Genomic DNA, 20,908 nt, shown 5'->3' with positions numbered 1-20,908 from the left:
AATGGAGCAAAACTCGCTTAACAAATATTTCATTTAACAGAAATTGTGGTCATAAGTCAAGACTACCTGCATTTCAGAAGTTCTAATGGGTATGGTGGCAAGCAGTATATTAATTAGAAGCATCTTACTTCCCACTAATCAGTCATCACTCTCAGAATGACGTACTAAAAAAAACACAAAACACGTAGTGTAAAATACGAATATGAGATAATCAACAAATAATGTTAACTTGCCTGACAGTTAATAATCACTGTATAAATGAACAAGGACCCTAAGGGACATGTTAATAAAATGTTTGCCTGATGTTGAGAAAAGGTAGTTTCTAGGAGATTGCTTTGATCATTCTGGGAATCTGATGGAAAAGAAGGAATTGTGGTAGATGTTTTCTTCAAAGAGAATTGCATCTGCAAAGAAACTAAAAGCACGATAACGATGATTTTAATTAAGAAGACTTGGGTTGCTCCTTTTTGCTTTAATAATTAGAATGTTACCTGATTAACGAGAGCGAGCTGAATAGCTAAAAAGAAATACTTATTATTATTATTGTTTTGCAAAATGGCTGTAACTGTAACAGCACGTTTCTTGGTCTTATATAAAAAATATTGTTCTGTGTGATGTCTCCTGAATTTTAGTATGGGAAGCAATGTGGTAAGTCACTCTGTGAGTTTTAATGGAAAACCGTGTTTTTGTTTTTAATTCAAATAGGACATCTGCAGAAGATTCTGTCCCATGACCATCCTCCAGAGTATTCGTTTGATTTTTATGCTGCATATATCAATATTCTTCTGGGAGTCTTCTATCCAGTCTGCAGGGACTTGAAGGAGCTCCAGCATCTGGTGAGGGATCTTCATAATCAAGATAAGATAAGATAATCTTTATCATCACTTCTTCTGTGAACACACTGGCATACATTAAAAAATGAAATGCTGATGCCCGCTCTCAAAAGAACTTAAAGATCCACTAAATGGCGTGTGACATATATGCATATATAAATAGAATTAGAAATAGAAATAGAATAGAATAGAATAGGGAATGGAATGGAATGGAATGGAATGGAATAAGGAATAGGATAGGATAGGATAGGATAGGATAAGGAATAGAATAAAGAATAGAATAGAATAGAATAGAATAAGGAATAAAATAGAATAAGGAATAGAATAGAACCAGAAGGGACCTTGGAGGTCTTCTAGTCCAGCCCTCTGCTCAAGCAGAACCTAGACCATCTCAGACAGGTGACTGTCTAGTCTCTTCTTTAAAATCTCCAGTGATGGAGCGCCCACGATTTCTGGAGGCAAAAGCTGTTCCATTGGTGGATTGTCAGGAAGTTTCTCCTTAATTCCAGGTTGCTTCTCTCTTTGGTCGGTTTCCAACCATTGTTTCTCATCCTTCCCTCTGGTGCCTTGCAGAATAATGTGACCCCCTCCTCTTTGTGGCAGCCCCTCAGATACTGAAATGCTGCTATCATGTCTCCCCTACTTCTTCTTTTCTTTAGACTAGCCAAACCCAAATCCTGCAGACCGTTCTTCGTAGGTTTTGGTCTCCAGATCTTTAAGTTCTAAATGATACTAAATAAACTTTGCACTCTTTATCTTACAGGCTGCCCTTAATTTTTCTAAATATTGTGAACCTGTGGTCCAAGGAGAGGGTGAGTAGTCTACTTTCAGTGTTGTCATAGATACACGTATGTTGAGCGGCGCAGTGGCCTAGAGGTGAAGATGCTCGCCTCCCACTCGGAAGGTTGAGAGTTCAATCCTACGCAGCTGGCAGATGTTTCTCTATCAGGCGCTCAAAGAGGAAATATCTGCTGCCAACTCCGCCTAGGCGTCAGGAAGGGCATCCGACCAGCAAACACTCAGCTCCATTCAGTCACCTCGACTCCACCCCAATAAAAGGGATTATAGGGTCGCAAAAAGGGGAAAAAAATAGATACACATATGCTAGTTCAATGGGAGACAAGAATTACTCCAGAAATTTTCTTATGGGAAGCTGGTGGGGGGTGTTGGAAACGACAATCGTGTGTTTAGCTGATCGCAGTAGTACCGAAACAGCCAAGCGTTTACCAAATTTCAATCCTGCGGGGCCTGGATTTTGAGCACGTTCTTTAAGTTAGCCCGTTTGAAGGCAAGTTGATTCCAAAAATTGTTGACCTAAAACTGCGGTCCCCAACTTTTCTGGCTTGGCGGACAGACGGGGAACGAAAGGGAGAGTGGAGTTCTGTGTGAGTGGCAGGTGCGTGCGCTCATGCAAATGGAGCTGCGAGGGCACGCGCCCATCGCTCAGGCAAGTGGGGCTGCATGCGCTCCCTCGCACGCTGCTTATGTGACCCAGTTCTCAACAGGCCATGACTGTGGGCCACAACCCGGGGTTGGGAATCCCGAGATTCAAACATTACTGTAAACGTCTCCAGTATGGCCATCTCCTCCTGTATTGGGACTGCAGATTCCAGAATCCTTATCTCTGAAAACAATTTATCCATTTGGCTAGATATTCTAGAGCTGCCAAGACAGAAGGCATGGAGTCAGAGAAAATATGAATAAAATTGGCAGCTATTGTTACATAGCTGGAGGCTTTTGAGAGATCAGCCCTGATTAAATTGTCTTTCCCCGGCACAGCGAATGAACGCGACACACGCCGACTGTGGAAAAATATTGAATCCCATTTGAAGAAAGCGATGCAAACGGTTTATCTTCGGGAGATATCAAGGTAATTGCTTCTCTTCCTTCTCTATTTATTTATTTTTTTTACAGCAACCCCGAACTATCAAATACGAAAGTTTTTTTTCCCCCCAATCATTATGTCTCCCTATCTTTTTAAACTCTGCTTAATATGGGTCATAAGAGTTTATTTTTGTTACTAATGAAAAATATGCGGTTATTCAAGTGATACCGAAGACAAGGGGGGGGATATGGGAGGTTTCTTGTATGGGTTTGCTATTAAAAGCAGTCAATAATAATAATAATAATAATAATAATAATAATAATAATAATAATAATAATAATAATATAATAATAATAATAATAATAATAATAATAATAATAATAATAATAATAATAATAATAATAATAATAATAAAGTTGGAAGGGACCTTGGAGGTCATCAAATCCAACCCCCTGCTTAGGCAGAAAACCCTATACCATTTCAGACAAATGGCTGTCCAGTCTCTTCTTAAAAACTTCCAGTGTTGGAGCATTCACAGCTTCTGGAGGCAGGTTGTTCCACTGGTTAATTGTTCTCACTGTCAGGAAGTTTCTCCTTAGTTCTAGATTGCTTCTCTCCTTGATCAGTTTCCACCCATTGCTTCTTGTCCTGCCTTCAGGCGCTTTGGAGAATAGCTTGACTCCCTTTTCTTTGGGGCAGCCCCTGAGATACTGGAGCACTGCTATCATGTCCCCCCTCGTCCTTCTAAATACTGAAGGAGTACAGATGAATTGTATAGTAACAGAGCTGGAAGGGACCTTGGAGATCTTCTAGTCCAACCCCCTGCTCAAGCAGGAGACTCTATACCAGGGGTGTCAAACTCGCAACGTCATGTGATGTGTCGCAACGTATCGTGAATTTTTTGCCATTGCCAGCAATGGGGAGGGCGCGGTTTCACTATGATGGATCCAGTCCATGGGCTGGCAGTTTGACACCCCTAGCCTATAGCATTCCAGACAAATGGCAGTCCAACCTCTTCTTTAAAAACTCCATTTTTTAACCTCCACAACTTCTGGAGGCAATCCTTTCCCCCTATTAATTGTTCTCACAGAAAGAAAATTTCTGATTTCTATTTCTTAGTTCTCCCTCTGAAGGCCCTTTCGCCGAGCCCTGAAGGCCCATCTATTCCGTGCGGCCGGCCTGGCGTAGTTTGGATTGTGTTTCAGTGGGGGGTTTTGTATGGGTGTGTTTTTAGAACAGGCCTATTATTCAATTCGATTTTAAAACAGAAACTATTTATTTATTCGTGGTTTTTAGTATCGCCTGTTCACCGCCCTGAGTCCCGCAAGGGAGATAGGGCGGTATATAAATTTAATAAATAAATAAATAAATAAATAAATAAGTCCATTGCTTCTTGTCCTGCCTTCAGGTGCCTTGGAGAATCGGTCAACTTATTGAAAAGCTGCCTTTGGGACTACTTTTCTTAAGGTTTTTTTGGTTGTCCCTAGGAAAACAGCTAGCAAATATGTTTGGTCTCATTCTGCTGTTGATATTCAGCAACACATTTCCAAAGGGGCCTTTTCATTAACACCTGTCGCTAACATTTCCTGATATAATTTCCCGTATTCACCTTACACTGGATCTAGTAAGGATGACATGTAATGTTGAATAATAAATGTTGATCTAATAATAATAATAATAATAATAATAATAATAATAATAATAATAATAAAGTTGGAAGGGACCTTGAAGGTCATCTAGTCCAACTCCCTGCTCAGGCAGGAAACTCTATACCATTTCAGACAAATGGCTATCCAGTCTCTTCTTAAAAACTTCCAGTGTTGGAGCATTCACCGCTTCTGGAGGCAGGTTGTTCCACTGGTTAATTGTCCTCACTGTCAGGAAGTTTCTCCTTAGTTCTAGGTTTCTTCTCTCCTTGATCAGTTTCCACCTGTTGTTTCTCGTCCTGCCTTCAGGCGCCTTGGAGAATAGCTTGACTCCCTCTTCTTTGGGGAAGCCCCTGAGATACTGGAAGACTGCTATCCTGTCCCCCCTCGTCCTTCTCTTCGTTAAACTAGACATACCCAATTCCAGCAACCGTTCCTTATATGTTTTAGCCTCCAGTCCCCTAATCATCTTTGTTGCTCTTCTCTGTACTCTTTCTAGAGTCTCAACATCTTTTTTACATCGTGGTGATCAAAACTGGATGCAGAATTCCAAGTGTGGCCTTACTAAGGCCTTGTAAAGTGGTATTAATACTTCACGTGATCTTGATTCTATCCCTCTGTTAATGCAGCCCAGCACTGTGTTGGCTTTTTTGGCAGCTGCAGCACACGGCTGGCTCCTATTTAAGTGATTGTCCACTAGGTGCTGAAATGGATGAGCGTGGCTGATGAATTTCATTTGGTCTTTTTTTTTTATTCCCTTCTTTGATTCACGTCTAGTATTTATATCATTTGTCCAGTTAATTAGCAAAACTGTTTCTGATTCCCTGCTGGAGGTGTCTATTTTGAGATAGTAAGGAAGGTAGCTGCTGTATTGTTTGGATAAAATTTTCTGTATTGTACCCTAGGACAAAAGCATCACAGCACATTTTTACAAAATGTTTAAAGGAACACCTGGGTTTTGTTCTCCAGTTGCCAAGCTGTCTGTTCAGTAAAATAATCTTGTATTGTTCCTGTTGTCGATGTACTGTTAAACAATTTAACTGCCTTACTGCTTCAATCCCAAAGAATCCCAAATGTGTATCCTCTTTTAAAAGCGAAACATAAAAAAAAACACCTTTGCTTTTCGCCGTGGCAAACACAGGGCTTTTAAATGGCTACCTTGTCTTTTTAGCTCCCAGTGGGAACGATTACAGCAAGATAATGGAGAACCTGGACAAGTGAAAGGTATGTGTAGCTACAATAGTTTGGCTGTGTAAATTATTGATGACAAAGGGAGCCTTAACAATTTAGAACAAATCAGCCACCGTTAACCGAGCAAGCATTTATAAATATACCAGCAGCTTCACAAAAAAAATGTATCCAGTGAAAACCAAAACAAATAATAATAATAAAAAAAAATCTTAAGCTGTGGACGAGAACCTTTAAATTGATTTTTTTTAAAACACATGAGCTTTTAAGTTGTCAGATTCAATATTTCTTTGTTTTACTGGGTTTTTTTTTTTTTCCCCCTAGGACTTTCAGCTCACGCTCATGTAGAACTGCCCTATTACTCCAAGTTCCTTCTGATAGCAGCTTACCTCGCCTCTTACAATCCTGCCAGGACAGATAAAAGATTCTTTGTGAAGGTAATTAGGTTTTGTTATTTTGGTCTTTAAAAAGGTTGCAGATTCAAATGAAAAAAAAAAATTATAATTTTTACCGAAGATTTTTTACGCGGCGTGAAGATATCGAAAGGGAAAAATGAGAAAAAAGGGGAAGTGCAAAAAAGCAATGCTGTTCGGAAAAGAAAGAAAGAAAGAAAGAAAGAGAAAGGAAAGAAAGAAAGAAAGAGAAAGAAAGAAAGAAAGAGAAAGAAAGAAAGAAAGAAAGAAAGAAAGAAAGAAAGAAAGAAAGAAAGAAAGAAAGAAAGAAGCAACTTCTGATCTTTGCAGAACGTGGATAGAGAGGACCACTGGTCTGAAAGAGGGGTCAAAGAGGCCATTTTGAGTGTGGCTGCCATTTTGAGTGTGGCCGCCATTTTGAGCTGCCACTCGGAGTGTGGCAGCCTTTTTGGGCGTGGCCGCCTTTTTGTGTCCCTTATTGAGACTGGGTCTTTCTTGAGGCCGCCATCTTGGGGCCTGCTCTGCGCCCTTTTCTCCCCTGTGGCCACCATTTGAAGCCTCTGGAGCCTCAGTTTGCAACATTGAACAGCCCTCTTTCAACTGAGGGGGAGAGAGAGATGACACCATCTGTCTCCTGTTTACAACACAGTCCTCAGTTAAATTAATTTGAATTTTTCTGGGCTTTTGGCTGGCAGACTCTATCCTCTCTATCCAGAATATGGATAAGAGAGGATAGAGTCTGCCAGCCAAAAGCCCAGAAAAATTCAAATTAACTGAGTGTCCTGGTTCCGACAGATGAAACTCTTCAAAGAACTTTGAGGCATTGTTTACCTTAAAGAATCTTTATTCGAGTAGCATGGCATCGGCATGTACATGGTTGAAGCCGAAATCTGAATTCTCCTCCCCTAAACACATAGTATCAAAACACAATTCCCTCCTCTAATTAACAGTCAGAAATCACATTCTCCAATTAGTTTGAAATGCAGACCTTTTCTCCAGTTCTCCAGCCCGCCATTTCTTATCATCTCTTATTTCAAACAACCTTGAAAAACACTCTACTACGATGTTGTTATATCTAACTAATTCCCATACACATCCTTCCTCTCCCCCCCACCCCCAGTATTCTTACTCTAAAAGTAACACACAAGTTAAGGGGAAATCGGCTGCATCTTCGTATTTGGTCCAAGCAAGAACATCCGATGTTAGCAGCATTGACGCTGAGGATGTAAGAGCAAGCAACTGTGTTTAGTAGAAATAAATTTAAATTAAGGCCAGAGAGTCATCTGGATTTCACTGCTTAAAAAATAAATTGGATGGGAGAGACTTACCTCAATAACTTTTTGACCTAAACTGCTGGCTTCCCCATTGGCTCAAATGGCAGTCATGTGATTGCAGGGCCCTTGGCAACCGGTCATCAGTTTGGTCAGGTTGCTAAGCACCCAGGTCACAATCCTGTGTGACTACAAAGGTGCTGGGGCAGCCAGAATTCTTGAGGACCAGTCCTAACCACAATTGGTTCAGCACCATCCTGGTTGTAGGTTGATAGCAGGCATTCCAAGCTAGAAGCTCTATTTCTGTGTTATTGTTATCTAAATAGTTAATAAAGAAAAATAAGATGAATTATAGTTGAATTATGCATGCAAAAATACACTGAGTCTCCGCCATCTTCTAGCTGGATGCCAGTTCTGTAAACGTCTATCTGATAACTAATTTCTTCTTTTTACTTGCAGCATCATGGAAAAATTAGGAAGGTAGACTTTCAGAAGAAACATGAAAAGGTGTTTATTTAGCTTTGTGTTTCTGATCCATATAAAATTTTGTGTGCTATGTGTGTGTGTGTTTGTATATGTATGTATGTGTGTGTATATATGAATATATATGTGTGTGAATATGAATATATATGTGTGTGTGTATATATCTATAGATATCTATAGATAGAGCTATATACTATATATCTATATCTATCTACCTACCTACCTACCTACCTACCTATCTATATTTCTATATCTAGGTACAGATGATAAGTATGAAAAGGGTAAATTCAGAAGAATTTCAGCAAATGAAGAGTTCCCCTCTTAGAAATGATGTTTCTCTTAAGAGTACAATAGAGATAGTCCTCTATTTATGACCGGTTGCTTAACTACCTTTTGACATTACAGACTTCAAAAAAAGCGAATTACGACTTGAACTTACAACTGCTGTCTCCTCTCCACCCCCCCACCCCATGTTTATATGAACACATTTTGGGCCCCTGACAACCACGTTGCACTTAACTGGTTGTAGCATTCTGTGGTCACGTGACCCCAATTTGTGACTTTTGCCAGATTCCAGAAAAAAAAAAAACGTCCATTCAGGAGAATGGATTTGCTTAATGACCAGGCAATTTTCTTTTTACGACCCTTGTAAAAATGGTCCTAAAAACAAGTCCAGACGTGGTGCCTCGATTCAATACATTTTTAAGGTGCTTTTAATATATGTATCGGACTTAACGGTATTTTGCCCAGAGTTGTCTTGGACTTAGGAAACCTCAGGTAATTAAAATAATAATAATTAATAACCATCACTACCTACCTGAATTATGACACTAAATTCATTAAAGCTTATTTCTATATGCATGTGGGTTTTGGCAGCTGGAGTAGTAGTAAAGTTAACAAAATTAATTCTGCAAGATTCCAAGCTAGTGCCATTAACAATTTCTTTTTTAAAAAAAATAAAAACAGACCAGCAACCATCTTCTGGGGCCCAAGCCCTTCCCACTGGACCGATTGCTAGCCATACTCTACAGCATTGTGGACAGCCGAATTCCTCCGACTGCAAATATATTTTCCCAGGTGAGTGAAACTGCCCTGTGTTTAGAGCCTCGACACAAATTTCAGACCTCGCTTTCTTGTTTACAAAATAATCACAAACCTGTTGCCGCTAGTGTTACAGTTACAGGTATCCCCAAACTTACAACAGCTTCTTTAGTGACGGTGCAAAGTTAACAACAGCATTGGAAAAACCCTAGCCTACAGGCAATCCTTGATCGTCCTTGGTTAATGACTGCTCTGTTTAGCGAACATTCAGAACTAAGATGGCACTGAAAAACTAACTTTTAAACAACCAGGTCCACACATAGAGATTTCGGGCTAATTACTTTATTATGTTGAACCGATAAGATAAGATAAGATACCTTTATTGTCATTTTTTTTACTGTGGGCACAACGGCACACATCAAAAATGAAATTTAGTTGCCCGCTCTCAAGTGAAACACATACATGACACACACCTAAACATACTACGAACAACATATGTACAGACCCACACCCCTACATATACGTAGCAAATAAATATTAAATACTGTCCATCTTGAATATATGACGGAAGGAGGAAGCTTGAGAGTTCACAAGGTTAACGCTGTATTGAATGAAACTATGGCTGAATCTGGATATTCTGCTACGGATACCACGGAGCCCCCCCCCCCAAAGGTAACAAGGAAAACAGGTCATGGAGAGGGTGTGTAGCGTCCCAGATAATCTTGCGGACCCTGCTCAAGCAATGCTTCTGTGCTATGTCCTGGATGGAAGGGAGGGAACTGCCAATGATCTTTTCGGCCATCCTCACCACTCTCTGCACCGCCTTCCTGTCTGAAAGGGATGCCTCCAAACCAGACTGTGATGCTGTATGACGGGATGCTCTCGATCGTCCCCCTGTAGAAAGTGGTCAGGACAGGGGAAGGAAGATGTGCTTTTCTCATGTGATGCAGAAAATGCAGGCGCTGCTGCGCCCGCTTCGCCAGTGTCTCGCTGTTGAGTGACCAAGTCAGCCTTGGAATTTCCCCAGTCTGGCAGCCAATGCCTGGGAACAATTAGATAACATTTAGATAGGTTTACAGAGTCAGCCCTGGCCTTTTTGTAGTGGCGCAGGGACTCCAGACTAGCTCCCAGCTTGATCCCTCCTCCCACCAGTGCGGTTCTTTCCCCACACTTTATGATCAACCATTCTAGTATCCCGACAGTTACGCGATTGAAATCCAGACAACTGTTGCGGTGTCCATGGGTCATCTGATGGCCATCTGTAGGCTTCACAGCTGGCTTCTGTGTAAATGGAGAAGATGGCCATAAAATAGCAAGTTGAGTCTTGTGATGTCTCACTTACTAACCAAGGTGATTGTGCTTAATAACCGTGGCTGAAGTGATGTAAGTGACCCAGGCAGAGACTCGTGATTTTTTCATTTAACAAGTTGCATGTTTCTTTTTTGCCTCCCAAATGTATGTGTCGCTTATTCTGCAATAATTTGGATTTTTATCCTGTGAACGTGCACTAGATGGCACTCTATCCTCATGAATAAAAAGCGACTTAGGGCAATTTTATAAAATGAAATGAAAATTGTAACAAATAGAGGGGAGGGGGAAAAACGAATACTGCTCATGGGATATAAAAAATATCCCCTTTTTAATATCTCCCATAAAGGGCAGTTGAATATTCGATCTACTTACTTGAACGATGAATATATGAATACACCCTACAGCTACAATTTTCTGTATGGTTAATGTGGCTTTGCTTTGCTTTTATTTATATAAAACCACTTTTGTGGATAAATAAAATTGTTCTGTCCTTTTCAAATTCGTTCACTCATTCTGCTTTCTCACGTAATCCATTTTTTGTAAATGCCTTCCTTCTTTCATTTGAACTTTTGATGGTCTGCCTAGTTTGAGCGTCAATCTAAAGTCTGAAAAAGTGGAATTCTGTGAACATACGATGGAATTACGAGAAAATAGCAATCGGCCGCTTCCGACTCAGTAATTATTTTAGGTCTATTGGAAACACAGGGTTTGACTTTGGGGTAAAAAAATAAAAAGACTTAGCTCTATCAGAGCTAAAGAATAATTTAAAGTGACATGTGAGATTTATTAGAAAGCAGTTTGGGTATCTTTACACTGAAGAAGATAATCTTCCTTCCATTTCGTTGTTTGATGATTAACATATAATGTTCAGCTTGAAATCATCAGTCTGTAATTGGTTTTTTTTTTTTTTATTGCCCTCTTCCTGGGATTTTCTGATTGATTGAAGAACCTGTGTGTTTTATTTGGACAATATGGAAATAGGAAAGCCTGCTTCTCAATAGGTGAACACATCCCTGAACACTTTCAAAGCTAATTGATAACTGTCTTCGTTGTGTTGGAGTCATTGCGGAATAACAGAAATACAGAGTTGGAAGGGACCTTGGAGGTCTTCTAGTCCAACCCCCAGCTCAAGCAGGAGACCCTATACCATTTCAGACAAATGGCTGTCCAGTCTCTTCTTAAAAACCTCCAGTGTTGGAGCATTCACAGCTTCTGGAGACAGGTTGTTCCACTGGTTAATTGTTCTGACTGTCAGGAAGTTTCTCCTTAGTTCTAGGTTGCTTCTCTCCTTGGTTAGTTTCCATCCATTGGTTCCTGTCCTTCCTTTGGAGAATAGGTTGACCCCCTCTTCTTTGTGGCGACCCCTCAAATATTGGAACACTTCTATCATGTCACTCCTAGTCCTTTTAATTAGACTAGACGTACCTAATTCTTGTCCTTCAACCTTTCTTCCTATGTTTTAGCCTCCAGTTTTCTTAATCATCTTTGTGGCTCTTCTCTGCAATCTTTCTAGAGCAGTGTTTCTCAACCTTGACAATTTTAAGGCATGTGGACTTCAACTCCCAGAATTCCACAGCCAGCATTGCTGGCTGTGGAATTCTGGGAGTTGAAGTCCACATGCCTTAAAATTGTCAAGGTTGAGAAACACTGTTCTAGAGTCTCAACATCTTTTTTACAGTATATCGTGGTGACCAAAACTGGATGCCGTATCCCAAGTGCAGTCTTACCAAAGCATTACAAAGTGTTGTACAACTGTAGCCATTATTTCTTTGTCACAATGCTGTGTAGAACAACTTAACTTTTACAGTGTTTCAGATTATACAGCAGATGGCGCTTTTATCAAAGAATTCAGCTTCTTTAATGACCTGACAGTTATTAAAATCTTTTCCAAAGCCCACACTCCATCCAAGGACTTGAAATTGAGCATAACAAAGTGTGCCCAATGCATGTTATCATTTCCCACGAGATTATAGCAAAGAAAATAAAAAAATAGGAGGAGAAAGGAGTAGCGTGTGTGTTCATTACCTTGAGTTACTTAAAAAGTAATAAAGGTGGGATTTTAAAATGTCTTAATAAATAAAATAAATAAAAAATGGGCTAGACTATGCTACCACTGAAAGGACCCAGAACTGGTTGAATAATTTACTTGGAAAGGAGAAGACCAAAAAGAGACATGATAGTTATGTTCATTATCTGGAAGATTGTGATGTAGAAGATGATTAGGACTTTGTATTAGAAGATAGGGCAAGAAGCAATAGGCATAAATTATCAAATGGTTGATTTTAATTGGACATCAAGAAAAATTTCCTAATAGTAAGACTTACTATTTAGGACTTTCTCAGTATGGTGGATTCATCTGCTTTGGAAGTACAGTATTTGAGCAGAAATTGGATAGTCGTGGCACAGACTAGATTAATCTCTAAAGTTCTTTTTCTTCTTTAACATTCATGAATTTATGGGATTATCACAGTTTCTCAAAGGTTAATTTTTTTGCACATCCTTCTACCTCTACTGAAATATATTGTTATGGCCTGTTATGCCCAATTGCCATCCTATTGGGGACATGGAATATTTCAATCAATAAGGTGAACCTTCTGAACATGCATTTGTGATATTGTGTCTCTCGCATGCCTGCACATGCTTTTACACGCACACACACCCCACCCAATATTTAATTGCTCAGGTGTAACACGGATTTGAGATACACCCGTCCCGTTAGATGTCAGCTGGTCAGGTGCGAATAACTAGTAGCCCTTGAAATTCAGTCTAGATACCTTAATGTACCTTTAGGCATGATGGTGGCGGCATAGTGGTTAGAGGGCAGGATTGCTGGAAAACTCTGCCCACTGCCAGCCGTTCGATCCTGACTGGCTCAAGGTTGACTTGGCCTTCCATCCTTCTGAGGTCGGTAAAATGAAGACCCAGATTGCTGGGGGCCAATGGCTGACTCTGTAAACCGCTTAGAGAGGGCTTTGTAAAACACTGTGAAGCGGTATATAAGTCTAAGTGCTATTGCTATGCCTCCCTCCCTCCCTCCCTTCCTTCCTTCCTTCCTTCCTTCCTTCCTTCCTTCCTTCCTTCCTTCCTTCCTTCCTCCCTCCCTCCTTCCTTCTTTCCTTCCTTCCTTCCTCTCCTGTTCCCTTTCTCATTCTCCTTCCTGGTAGCACAGTGGTTAGAAGGAAGTATTGCAGGCTAATTCTGCCCGCTGCCAGGAGTTCGATCCTGACTGGCTCAAGGTTGACTCAACCTTCCATCCTTCCGAGGTTGGTAAAATGAGAACCCAGATTGTTGGGGGGGAAAATGCTGACTCTCTAAACCACTTAGAGAGGGCTTTATAAAGCACTGTGAAGCGGTATATAAGTCTAAGTGCTATTGCTATGCCTCCCTCCTTTCTTTCCTTCCTTCCTTCCTTCCTTCCTTCCTTCCTTCCTTCCTTCCTTCCTTCCTTCCTTCCTTCCTTCCTTCCTTCCTTCTTCTCTTATTCCCTTTCTCATTCTTCTTCCTGGTAGCACAGTGGTTAGAATGCAGTATTACAGGCTAATTCTGCCTGCTGCCAGGAGTTCGATCCTGACCTTGACTCAGCCTTCCGTCCTTCCAAGGCCGGTAAAATGAGGACCTGGATTTTGGGGGGGGGGCAACAGGCTGACTCTGTAAACCGCTTGGAAAGGTCTGTCAAGCACCGTAAAGCAGTATATAAGTCTAAGTGCTGTTGCTATTGTTTGATTCAGATTATCAACTGGAAGGAACAGAAGGGACAGCGCTGGTAAAAATGGAAGTTTTTTTTCTTTGTTCTTACCCTCGGGGGGGGGAAAAAACCTTCCAAAAAAAGACCCATTTTTCCCCCCCCTTCCTGTTCTTTTCTCTGTTTCCGAATATTTGACAAACCAGCGCGAGAGGAATTTCATCCCCTTTACAGGTCGTCCTTGACTTACGACCACAGTTGAGCCCAAACTTTCTGTCGCTAAGCGAGACGGTTCTTAAGTGAATTTTGCCTCATTTTATGACTTCTCATGCCGCAGCCGTTGAGTGAATCACCGCGGTTGTTAAGTGAGTAACCCGGTTGTTAAGTGAATCTGGCTTCCCCATTGACTTGGCTTGTCAGGAGGTCACAAAAGGGGATTGGCAACCGTCATAAATACGAGTCAGTCGCCAAGCATCTGAATTTTGATCACGTGACCACGGGCTGTAAGCATGGACAATGCTCATAAGTCATTTTTTTCAGCGCCGTTGTAACTTTGAACGGTCACTAAGCGAAATGTTGTAAGTCGAGGACTTCCCGTGTGAACTTCACTTTTCTATTATTTTCTGTTGGGCAATAAATAAGCAGTCTCTGTTCCTCCCGGTGGCCAAGCGTTGACCCCGGGAGCATATAAATTCTCTTTAGTGCCACATTCCAATTTTTATGTTCTGACCTCTGAAAATCCGTGGTTTTTTTTTCTTTGAAGTTGGAGAGGAGTACTATTTAAAAGTCGTTTTTTTTCCTCTCCTCGGTTGCGATTCAAAATACGGCATGAGCAACTCTACAGTAATAACTGTTTTTGACCTCTGCTATTGCTTTGCATGTGAAAAGAGCTTTTATTGAGGTAATATTTTGTGGTGACCAAATGGCAGAGCAAAAACCCTGTTAACTTGCAAGAACTACAGAATTTGTTTTTGCTGTGTATCCTGGAAAGACTTAATTTGTTGCCAAGCTGGTCCTCATTAAATTGCAACAGAGAATAATAATAATAATAATATCAGAAAGTAACTCTGTTGGGTAGAAAACATTGCTTTTCCTATATATTGTAGATCAGATGCATTTCGTTCACCTTAAAATTCTCATTTGAATAAGCAGACCAGATTTGAATTTGTTTTTGCTGTGTATCCTGGAAAGACTTAATTTGTTGCCAAGCTGGTCCTCATTAAATTGCAACAGAGAATAATAATAATAATAATAATAATAATAATAATAATAATAATAATAATAATAATAATAATATCAGAAAGTAACTCTGTTGGGTAGAAAACGTTGGTTTTCCTATATAGATCAGATGCATTTCGTTCACCTTAAAATTCTCATTTGAATAAGCAGACCAGATTTGAATTTGTTTTTGCTGTGTATCCTGGAAAGACTTAATTTGTTGCCAAGCTGGCCTTCATTAAATTGCAACAGAGAATAATAATAATATCAGAAAGTAACTATGTTGGGTAGAAAACATTGGCTTTCCTATAGATCAGATGCATTTCGTTCAAGTTAAAATTCTCATTTGAATAAGCTTTTTTTTTTTAGTTTGAGCGGCAATTTAATTAGAAATTTTGCATGCTTTGCTAATTCTCCCAATCTTATATAAAAAAAGATGATCTCAAAATGTCTGTACCTTATTTTCTTCTAAGCCGGAAACTGTCTTTATGACTCAAGACGTTCAGTTTAGATTTGCAAAGCTCCAGACACGTATTTAAAAGTATTTTTAATAGGCCCTTTTAATACAATTAAAAATCGTAAGTATGATGACTAATGTGCAAGCCGTATTTGTTATATATTTTGGCTACTAAAAATGCACGTTGGATATATTGTGAGCACCCTTGCCTGCAATATTTTATCGCTCTGATCTTATAGCAAGCACATAAAATTTACATTTCCCTTGAATAGTATTTTGTTTACGATTGGTGCTGCATGTCCCAGTGGAGAGGCATAAAAGGAATTTAGGAGTCCCATTCCTGATTATTCTATTTGATTGGTAGCTTTTTTTTTCTATTTGGGCTGAATAGAAGTCCTCTTCTAAAGTCAATTTCATCTCCTAACATTCAAGTATTAAACGTAAAAACAATTCATGTTCAGGTTTTTCTAACAAATTCTGTAATTCTGTTGGGCAGTAAATGATTTCACAATCACTTTTCCGCAAGTAAATTTTTCTTTCTAGTAGCATAGGTACATATTTCTGATTTCAGGTGGAATTGCTTCATCCTAAATGAAGGGGATTCCCAACCTTATTATTTCTGTATGTCTTCATCTGCTCTGTGCTGAATTTTTGATCTTTATAAACCAGGTTTTTTTTTCTCGGGCTTTGTGGATACATCAATAATAATAATAATGATGATGATGATGATGATGATGATGATGATGATGATGATGATGATGATGATGTTGGAAGGGACCTTGAAGGTCATCTAGTCCAACCCCCTGCTCAGGCAGGAAACCCTATAGCATTTCAGACAAATGGCTGTCCAGTCTCTTCTTGAAAACTTCCAGTGTTGGAGCATTCACCACTTCTGGAGGCAGGTTGTTCCACTGGTTGATTGTTCTAACTGTCAGGAAGTTTTTCCTTTGTTCTAGGTTGCTTCTCTCCTTGATTAGTTTCCATCCGTTGCTTCTTGTCCTGCCTTCAGGCGCTTTGGAGAATAGCTTGACTCCCTCTTCTTTGGGGCAGCCCCTGAGATATTGGAACACTGCTATCATGTCCCCCCTGGTCCTTCTCTTCTTTAAACTAGACATCCCAAATCCGAGCAACCGTTCCTTATATGCTTTAGCCTCCAGTCCCCTAATCATCTTTGTTGCTCTTCTCTGCACTCTTTCTAGAGTCTCAACATCTTTTTTACATCGTGGTGACCAAAACTGGATGCAGTATTCCAAGTGTGGCCTTACCAAGGCATTGTAAAGTGGTATTAACACTTCACAAGATCTTGATTCTATCCCTCGGTTAATGCAGCCTAGCACTGTGTTGGCTTTTTTGGCAGCTGCAGCACACGGCTGGCTCATATCTAAGTGATGGTCCACTAGGACTCCGAGAGCCCTCTCACAGTTACTTCTATTGAGCCAGGCACCCCCTATACTATACCTGTACATTTGGTTTTTCTTGCCTAAATGTAGAACCTTACTTTTTTCACCCTTGAATTTCATTTTGTTAGATAGCGCCCAGTGTTCAAGTCTGTCCAGATCCTCCTGTATCTTAAGCCTGTCTAAGCCATTAGATCAGGGGTGTCAAACTGCCGGCCCGTGGGCCGGACGCGTCACGAGGAAACCGCGCCCACCCCATTGCCGGCAATGGGGAAAAAGCTCCGATACGTCGCGTGACATCGCGAGTTTGACATGTCTGCCTTAGATGGTCTTACCTTTTAGATCATTGCAATCTTACTAGCATGACTGTTAAATGCACTAAACTTCCATTTCTCAGCATGGAAATGAAGCAATGTCTTAACGACAATCTTCCCTCCTATCTTTAACGAGATCCTTGAACGATGCCTACCCCAAATTTTAAGGCTCAAATCCATGTAAGCATACTTAAGAGTTTCACACGTTTCCATAGTTAAATTGTGGGGCTTGTTCATTTTTGAGAACTCCCTTAGCAAGTGGTAGCTTTTAGATATCCCCCTAATGAATTAAGTTATTAATCTAAGTAATTGCTAGGGAAGAGGGAACAGCTATTAAGATTATGTTGTTGACGAGGAGATTCAACACATATTTATACTTGAAGCCAAGTTTCTCTTCAAATAATTTCTCTGCAGATTGGGCCGTGAGGATAACTTGAATTTACTGAGAATGCATTAAAGGCAGACCGGACAGTGTTTAACAGAATAACAAGAGTTGGAAGGGATCTTGGAAGATTTCTAATCTAATCCCCTAATCTAACCCCCCTATACCAGAGTTCCCCAACATTTCCAGCTTTGTGGACTGACTGGGGGGAGAGGGGATGGTATTGTGTGAGCGGCTGAAAAGTGCACGCACACGTAGGTTCATTTGCGCAAGCAGCGTGCATGTACGTCTGCCACTCACATAAATGGAGTGAGTGAGGATACACGTGTGCGTGCTTGCTATCCATGTCTGTGGCCCGGTCACAAACCCCTCACAGCCCACAGGTTGGGGACCTCTTCCCTATGTCATTTCAGACAAATGAGTGTCCAGTCTCTTCTTGAAAACCTCCAGTGATGGAGCACCCACAACTTCTGGAGGCAAGATGTCCCACTGATTAATTGTTCTCAATGCCAGGAATTTTCTCCTTAGTTCTAGGTTGCTTCTCTCCTTGATTAGTTTCCATCCATTGCTTCTGGTCAGGTGCTTTGGAGCAGGGGTCCCCAAACCCCGGTGCGTGGATCTGTACCGGGCCGCGGCATGCCAGCAACAGGGCCGCACAAGCAAAGTCCCATCCGCGGGATGCAGGCAGCACACAAAACCACGCCCCCTCCAGTCCGCGGAAAAACCTCTCTCCACGGAACCGGTCCCTGGTGCCCCAAAGGTTGAGGACCTCTGCTTTGGAGGATAGGTTGACCCCTTCTCCTTTGTGGCAGCCCCTCAAATATTGGAAGACTGCTATCAGGTCAGACCTTGAAAATGGACAAATAACCAGGAAGCAAAAATGGCTACAGACATTGTAGCCAAAAAAAAAAGAAAAGCATGGATTAATCATGTTTCAGAGTTGTTCTCTTTCATTCATTCATTCATTCATTCATTCATTCATTCCCATTTCTAGAGCCACCCATCTCACTTAGCGACTCTGAACAGCTTAACAGTTCAAAAATATTTTTAGCCTTTATTCTTTCCCACCCCATTCCTGTTTTTAACCCTAATCCTAACCTTTGTTAATGCAAGTGCCTCTTTCTTTTGGCTTCTGGTTTTTGGTTGTTTTTTTTTGCTGCGTCTGTTTGTTTTTTTTTAAATGCAGGTTGGTGTTTTTATGTCGTGCGAAAGTTATGATGAGCTTTAATTGCCCAAACACTTCTACATGCAAATAGGAAGTTAATTAATTATGTAAATGGGACACCTATTTTTATAGGCAATTAAGCTAACCGTTAATTAAAATAACATTCAACTAAAAATTGCCCTTATACAGCTTTTTGGGATGAGCAGCGGCTTTTGTAGACTCCGCACACATGCAGGCATGTGTGTCACATTGCATGCATTTATTGAGGGATGGCCTGGATTATTATTTTTTTTTAGAATGGATGAAAATTAAGACAGTGCGGATGTTGCACAACATTTTTCTCTGCCTCCCATTTTTTTGGGGGGGAAACTCTTCGTTCTTTGGAAGGGTAATTTTAAGTTAAGTGGCATTATCCCTTTCAGTAAATTAACCCAGTTTAAAGCTGGCTTAGCCTACCTTATTCTAAATCAGGATGCAGCCTGCTTTGGTCTGAAAAGGGTTAGACACTCTCCAGATTAGACACTGATTTGTGTCCTTGACTTACAATAACTCATTTAGCGACCGTTCAAAGTTACAACGGTGCTGAAAAAAAGTGACTGATGACTGTTGGGACATCTCCATAATCGCGCAATCAAAATTCAGCCGCTTGGCCACTGATTCACGTTTTTGACGGTTGCTGTATCCCGGGGTCATGTGATCCCCTTTTGCGCCTTTCTAATGAGCAAAATCAATGGGAAAGGCAAATTGGCTTAATGACCATGTTATATACTATGTTGAGACTCTAGAACAGGGGTGTCAAACTGCCGGCCCGCGAGCCGGACGCATCACGTGGAAGCCGCGCCCACCCCATTGCCGGCAATGGCAAAACCGGCCCGATACGTTGTGCGACGTCACGTGACATCGCGAGTTTGACATGCCTGCTCTAGAATGAGTGCAGAGAAGAGCAACAAAGATGATCGGGGGACTGGAGGCTAAAACATACAAGGGACGGTTGCTGGAATTGAGTCTGTCTAGTTTAATGAAGAGAAGGACCAGGGGGGACATGATAGCAGTCTTCCAGTATCTCAGGGGCTGCCCCAAAGAAGAGGAAGTCAAGCTATTCTCCAAAGCGCCTGAAGGCAGGACGAGAAGCAACGGATAGAAACTAATCAAGGAGAGAAGCAACCTGGAACTAAGGAGAAACTTCCTGACAGTGAGGACAATTAACCAGTGGAACAACCTGCCTCCAGAAGCGCTGAATGCTCCAACACTGGAAGTTTTTAAGAAGAGACTGGACAGCCATTTGTCTGAAATGGTATATAGGGTTTCCTGCCTGAGCAGGGAGTTGGACTAGATGACCTCCAAGATCCCTTCCAACTCTATTATTATTATTATTATTATTATTATTATTATTATTATTATTATTATTATTATTATTATTATTATTATTATTATACTAACTTAACAACTGTGGCAAGAAAAGTTGTAGACTGGGCAAAACTCACTTAACAATAATTTGGGGCTTAATTGCAGTGAATCAATCGTATGTTATGCAAAACGTTGCTATGTTTTTAATAGAGAAGCAGGCCCGTCCTTGAAACATTTTCAGAAAACTGTTAAGAGAATTTTGTTACGTTGGACATTTAAAAACAAAAATAAACTTTTTAAGGTGACAGCAGCCCTACGAGAGTCAACTGCTCTAATAAATTCCTGGAATGGAAGGAAATTAAACCAATTAAAAGCTGAACAAAATTCTCTCCTGTTTCTGACACAAACTGTATTTCACGGAGATCTGGTTCTTGATAAGTCGCTCATAAAAATCTGCCCTTGACAGAATGAATTTGCACCAATTTGTTCAAGCTTAAGTGTGCCGCATATGTCAAGGGAGTTAAAAAGCCAGGAATGAAAAGAAGTTTTAAAAGCCCCTAATTTTCTCGTTATTCCTCAAAACTTTTCACTCCTGACAAATATGGCAAGAACATTCAAGCTAGAAGTGGGAACGGTGCAGAAAACGCAGCATGATAGCGTCGGTTAGCACTTCAGTATGAAATATGGCACTTTGCAAGAACCTGCTGTTGCACTACAGAAAAATGAGCAGGCTGTACTTTTTATAGCAAATTACTGATAAAATAGCATCAAGGCTTGTTATTAGTGTGAACAAAAAGAAGAAAAGAGAAAAAAACACGCCATATTTTCCTCTTAAAAAGCTTTTAAAAAGAGGAAAGGTGATAAGCAATCTCTAATAAGTCACATTTCATTTTAATTGATTTAAAAACATATTTCCTTCTGGTGATGAAAGCGTT

The 20,908-nt window shown here is 40.5% G+C and overlaps 1 protein-coding gene across 1 annotated transcript in view; it reads left to right on the top strand.

Moving 5' to 3' along the window:
• LOC107297208 (origin recognition complex subunit 5) overlaps nt 1-20,908 on the top strand; it is an 83,690-nt gene that overhangs the window by 31,294 nt on the left and 31,488 nt on the right. Inside the window, exons 9-15 of the mRNA XM_015826566.1 lie at nt 706-836; nt 1,597-1,645; nt 2,613-2,703; nt 5,476-5,528; nt 5,817-5,929; nt 7,636-7,683; nt 8,626-8,736. Of these exons, the coding sequence (XP_015682052.1) occupies nt 706-836; nt 1,597-1,645; nt 2,613-2,703; nt 5,476-5,528; nt 5,817-5,929; nt 7,636-7,683; nt 8,626-8,736 (596 nt within the window). The remainder of the gene's footprint in view (nt 1-705; nt 837-1,596; nt 1,646-2,612; nt 2,704-5,475; nt 5,529-5,816; nt 5,930-7,635; nt 7,684-8,625; nt 8,737-20,908) is intronic.

The sequence above is a fragment of the Protobothrops mucrosquamatus genome, unplaced genomic scaffold (genome assembly GCF_001527695.2).
Source record: "Protobothrops mucrosquamatus isolate PMUCROS unplaced genomic scaffold, P.Mucros_1.0 scaffold3181, whole genome shotgun sequence".
NCBI lineage: Eukaryota > Metazoa > Chordata > Lepidosauria > Squamata > Viperidae > Protobothrops > Protobothrops mucrosquamatus.
Note: the sequence above shows the minus strand (reverse complement) of the source record. Positions and strands in the feature narration are given on the sequence as shown.